Source organism: Trachemys scripta, chromosome 1, assembly GCF_013100865.1.
Source record: "Trachemys scripta elegans isolate TJP31775 chromosome 1, CAS_Tse_1.0, whole genome shotgun sequence".
NCBI lineage: Eukaryota > Metazoa > Chordata > Testudines > Emydidae > Trachemys > Trachemys scripta.
Genome location: NC_048298.1, coordinates 274,960,530 through 274,966,529, shown reverse-complemented (window position 1 = coordinate 274,966,529; position 6,000 = coordinate 274,960,530). Strand labels below are relative to the sequence as shown.

The window sequence follows — 6,000 nt, the reverse complement described above, 5'->3', positions numbered from 1 at the left end:
ACTGGCCAGAGAGGGAACTCTGTTCCTGATGGGTAAGCAAATAGGAACTAGTTTTCAAATAGTCTTCTTAGAAAAGGCCCTTATTTTTTATTTTAAAGCATTTTGAGAGATGTTTAGGATCTCAAACAGTTTTTCTATTTTTAATGTGCAATTCATTTAATCTCTAGGTTTTGAAACTCAGCAGTGTCAAAAAATAGTTTACATTTTTCATTACCCCTTTATCTCAGTGTGTTTCTTTTACTATAATGCAACAAAAAACTATTACATGACCAGAGTGACTGATCTTTAAAAATATCCCCATTTACTACATCACAGTATTTTGACATTACTCTGGTATCTTCTATACTTAAAGTTGAAAGTACCACAGACTACTCTGACATAAAATTAACAAACTGCAATGAGGTAAATGCAGGTTTTTTTAGTGGCCACTAAGGTTAATAATCATGATGGGGAAATGTTTCCTTACTGCCATTTGCCAATGGCTCCTGGTTACTCTGTGTGCATAGGTTTGCCTAACAAAGTAGGGCAGATGCTAACACCCTTAACTCCTGGTAAACGGTACCTTGCTCCTGAAGTTCTACAGGACTCTTTTTTAGTGAGGTCCGACTCACCATAAGAGTCACTGAATAAGGCCCTAAGTGTGTGCCATTTTCTCTATGTACCTTCCTCATCCAGGACTAGGTGAACCAAATGGATATGTTTAGAAGAATAACTTATATATTCATAATGAACCACCACCACCAACAAAGGAAATGAAAGGGAATAAAGTCCCTTAGGCATTTGCCCAAGAACTAACACAAGACAATCAGGAATTCAGAACATTTATTGCAAGAGCTGAATAACTGTAAATAACGTTGAACTGGCAAAGCAGTAACAAGGATAACTGTTTAGATATTTATTCTGTCAAAGTCATCAAACACCCCTCACAAACTGACATAAGTACTGCAATAAGCAATGCACCCCTAACCCATTTTATGTTTTTATACTGTGGAGGGAAAAAACTGTGAACTGCTATATACAAAAAAAAACTTTTTTTTTGGTAAGAACAAATTAAATTCAGATTACCTAAGTTTGTTATTTTAAGACTGATCAACTGTGGCATAAGATAATTTTCCCTTTTTTTTCTTTTCTTTTTTTCTTTTTTTTTCTTCTTTTTTTCTGCATGCTATTTATTTGTTTAAATCATCTGTCATGCCTTAACAAAAACCGCCTAAGAATGTCCAGATTTGGATTTGTTTTACGTGCAACTTAGATCTTATTAATAGTAGGAGTCACTCTGCTGGTTTGTCTGAAGTGACATGATGCCGGTACCTGCCAGGCATTGACCAACTATGATAACAAACAGTTAAACAGCAATAATTAGAGTTTTAACCCTTAGTTTCCCCAACTAGCCTACCAGGAGAATGCTCTGTTACATCATGAAGGCACAACACATTAAATATTCTGTGGCTATGGTCTAAAAACACTTGTGTTACTACAACATTAACGCAGATGAGGATCAACACAAATGCCGCTTTTTTTTCAGCAATACAAACTGTCTTAGGTATAGACACACACTTGCCCAATTAGAAAGAAAATGATCCTTGTATTTTGTTTCTCCAAATTTCCCTTCTTCTACTCCAAATTAGCTCAATGTTACTTTTCATTAATTGTGAGACTGCAGTTAACTGATCAGGGTTCCTAAATAAATGCTATCTGACACTCCTTTGCCACCCTCCACATAGCTAACTTCTTTTTTCTTTTTTTTTTTAATTCCCCTGCTTTGCAAAACAGAATGGAAGTGAAATTAAAGTTATTAAAGTTTAAAGCCCTTGCGTAAATCCTTTTGTTTCTTAATATTTGAAAACAGTTTTTCTTGCTAGAATGCCAGCATCATCTGCTGTTAAACAGAAGCAAGAGGTTTTTTGTTTGGTTTATTTTTTAAACACAAGTGTTTTGAGTTCCTTGGAACTTTGTGTGTCAGACAGATTACTAACACAGAAACACCATCACTGAAATTAAAAACAAAACAACAGGAAGCAAATGAAAAAAAGTAAAAAGCAACTGTGAAACAAAGAATTATGCTACAGTATCCTTTTTAGGTGAACGTTATAAGTACACAAATTTTGTTAGTAATAATTGTTCCTATTTACAAGTATTTTGAACACTGATTGACTTACAAGTGTCCACTAATGTTGTTAATAGCACAATAGGTTTAATGTTTATAGTTTTAGTTGTTTTGTTTGCAGTATGATATCAAGTATAGCAGTCCCAGCACAGATCAATGACAGCAAGAGAACAATTTTCTAACTGGATATGCTTTTCAATCATTATAATCCACTGAACTCTCTCTCTTGGTCTATCACTCTCCAAATGCATCTTCTGTTGTTTGTAGCAGCAGTCCAGGGTCAAAAAACAAACAAACAAAAAAGAATATTTGCAAACTGGAGAGATCTCTGCAGAGTTTAATCATGTCTATTTAACAAAACCACACAACTAGTAGAAACACTCTTTTGTGTTGCAGAACATTATACTTTCCATTGGGCTAACACAAAGATATGCATATCTCTGCTATGTGAAGCATAGTTCTAGAGGTCTACCCAGTACATAAAGCTCTGACACACACACACACAGTATTAGCAAGTCTAATTAGACTAAAGTCATTGATCCAAAGTAGCCATTCCTTATAGCTGGTGCTCCTTTGGACTCTCAGCAGGTCCTGAGGCCTGTTTATAAGACTTCAAGTTAGCCAAAGGAATGTCAGTCATGTGATTGCCAGTGTTGAAATGGCCCTCACCAGAACCATACTGCTTTCTGTCACTGAACTGGTTTCTGTTGCTATCTTCTTTCCAGGTTCTTGTCAACGTGTGTCCATTCACTAGTTTGTCCTTCTTAACCCATTCTTTCTGAGGTGCAAAGGTGGAGAGAGGAGACTTTGGCTGCTGGTATGGACCCAGGCTGGGAGGCATCCAACAGTTATCGGAGTGACCCAAAACCAGGCATTCTTGAGTACACATCTCTGTAGCTTCAGCTAATCCTCGTGGACCAAGAGGCCCATCTGCAGAAGACAACAAAGGAGACCAAAAAAAAAAAAAAAAGAGAAAGAAATAGTGTTAGACTTTCACTTTGAAAATATTGCTATCAAAGCTGCATGTACTCCTGACATTTGCTAGAATGGGAAAAGTAATTGCAATGTTCTTAACTCTACAACCAACTATGCCACTGACTTTAAAAAGTGACATTATGTCAATGTCACAGTGTCAAAATATACTTGCATGCTAACAGAGATTGGTTAACTGTTATTAAGGTCATTGGTGAACTGTGACTTTTGTGATCAAAACATCTTCTATGTCATTGCCTGTATACTTCCCTGTTCCTCAAAAAGGGAATGATGGATAAATTAGTCATTAGCCAACAGACTCAGACACCGGATAGGAATCAGTTCCAATCCCACTTTTAAGGATTCCTTATTAAGGAAGTAAACACTTGGGCAGACGAAAAACAGTGATGAGCAAACACAATGACCCAGATTCTCTATGAGACCTTATGCCAGGGCTGAATTGGCATAGCCCAGGCATGCTCTCATCTCGCCTGCAATTTCCAGGTATGTAGGGCCCTGGATGTAGGAGCAGAAATGCTAGGGAATTCTCAGCTGGCTAGTTAGGTCTAGATCAGGGATCGGCAACCTTTGGCATGCGGCTCATCAGGGTAAGCACCCTGGTGGGCCGGGCTGGTTTGTTTACCTGCCGCATACACAGGTTCGGCTGATCGCGGCTCCCTTTGGCCGTGGTTCGCCCTCCCAGGCCAATGGGGGCTGCGGGAAGTGGCGCAGGCCAAGGGATGTGCTGGCAGCCGCTTCCCGCCGTCCCCATTGGCCTGGAGCGGTGAACCGCAGCCAGTGGGAGCCGCAATCAGTTGAACCTGCGGAAGCAGCAGGTAAACAAACCGGCCTGGCCTACCAAGGTGCTTACCCTGGCGAGCCGTGTGCCAAAGGTTGCCGATCCCTGGTCTAGATCCTACCACTCTGCAGCACCTGAGTGGTACAAAGTAAACAGAATGAGAAGATGAGAAAATCTGTACCATTGTCAAATTGACTTGCCACATACAGATCCCCATTTGGTACACTAAATAGATGAAACACATTAGTCCCACTGGACATGAATACACATCTCAAAGATTTGCTATAAAACTACATACATCAAAGGGTACACACAATGTGAACCTTCCGTAACTCACTTGTGTTTTCTTACATGCATGAATATGAGACCACAGGAGATGGACCATGCAGTCTGTAATATGCTATGCGTATTAAAGACCCATTTAATCTTTCACCCACTACGGAGAGCTCAACTGGCCTGCTTCAGAGGCCTGACTATCAGCTCAGTGGACAAGTCACCGATATCTCCAGAAAGTGCTGACCTTCTCCCCAGTCTTAGCATATTTCTAAGGCCTGGTCTACAATATGATTTTAATTTGAATTTAGCAACATTAAATCAAATTAACCCTGCAGCCGTCAACACAACGAAGCCATTTCTTTCAAAATAAAGGGCTCTTAAACGAGCGGAGTAGCGCCAAAATCGATACTGTCATTTCAAATTAGGGTTAGTGTGGCAGCAATTCGATGGTATTGGCCTCCGGGAGCTATCTCACAGTGCACCATTGTGACCTCTCTGGAAGCAATCTGAACTCAGATGCACTGGCCAGGTAGACAGGAAAAGCCCTGCGAACATTTGAATTTCATTTCCTGTTTGCCCAGCACAGGAGAGCACAGGTGACCACAGAGAGCTCATCAACACAGGTAACCATGCAGGCCGATAATCGAAAAAGAGCACCAGCATGGACCATACGGGAGGTACTGGATCTGATCGCTATATGGGGAAAGGATTCAGTGCTAGCAGAACTTCATTCGAAAAGACGAAATGCCAAAACTTTTGAAAAAATCTTCATGGGCATGATGGAGAGAGGCCACAATAGGGACTCAGAGCAGTGCTGCGTGAAAGTCAAGGAGCTCAGACAAGCCTATCAGAAAACAAAGGAGGCAAACGGTCGCTCCGGGTCAGAGCCACAGACATGCCGCTTCTACACTGAGCTGCATGCAATTCTAGGGAGGGCCGCCACCACTATCCCACCTCTGACCGTGGATTCCGAGGCGGGGGTAATCTCATCAGCCACACTTGAAGATTCTGCGGACGGGGAAGAGGAGGAGGAGTATGAGCTTGCGGAGAACACACAGCACTCCGTTCTCCCCAACAGCCAGGATCTTTTTCTCAGCCTGACTGAAGTACCCTCCCAAGCCTCCCAAGCCAGTACACAAGACCATGACCCGTGGAAGGAACCTCAGGTGAGTTTACCTCTTAAAATATAAAACATGGTTTAAAAGCAAGCGTTTTTTAATGATTAATTTGCCTTGAAGACTTGGGATGCATTCGCGGCCAGTACAGCTACTGGAAAAGTCTGTTAACGTGTCTGTGGATGGAGCAGAAATCCTCCAGGGACATCTCCATGAAGCTCTCCTGGAGGTACTCCAAAAGCCTTTGCAGAAGGTTTCTGGGCAGTGCAGCCTTATTCCGTCCTCCATGGTAGGACACTTGACCACGCCATGCTAGTAGCAAGTAATCTGGTATCACTGCATGACAAAGCCGGGCAGCGTTTGGTCCCGGTGTTTGCTGGCATTTAAGCAACATCCGTTCTTTATCTCGCTGTGTAATCCTCAGGAGAGTGATATCGCTCACGGTAACCTGGTTGAAATACAGGAATTTAATTAAGGGGACAGAGGTGGCCCTTCCTACTGGGCTGTTTGCCTGTGGCATGAGGAAAAGAAATCCTTCCCTGTAGTAAGCCAAGCGCTTACCAGGGCTGCATGCAAGCCGAATTCTGTTGCCCGGACCTGCGTCTGTGTTCTCTAGTACCAAAGCCACAGGCACTCAATATTAAGAGGCAAAATGCAACCTTGCACAGAAATCACATGTGCTATGTAATGTGAATAGTGTTGTTCACCGTGAAAGAGTATAAGCATTGTTC

At 41.7% G+C, this 6,000-nt stretch overlaps 1 protein-coding gene across 5 annotated transcripts in view; it reads right to left on the bottom strand.

Moving 5' to 3' along the window:
* Positions 1–807: 807 nt before the first annotated feature.
* Positions 808–6,000, bottom strand: part of PCDH9 (protocadherin 9) — an 886,411-nt gene continuing 881,218 nt past the window's right edge. For 4 of the 5 annotated variants that reach the window (XM_034758374.1, XM_034758376.1, XM_034758375.1 and 1 more), the window contains one exon: positions 808–3,037. In XM_034758374.1, coding sequence (XP_034614265.1) covers positions 2,664–3,037 — 374 coding nt within the window. In that variant the 3' untranslated portion in view covers positions 808–2,663. The remainder of the gene's footprint in view (positions 3,038–6,000) is intronic. The other variant, XM_034758378.1, reaches the window with a different exon arrangement.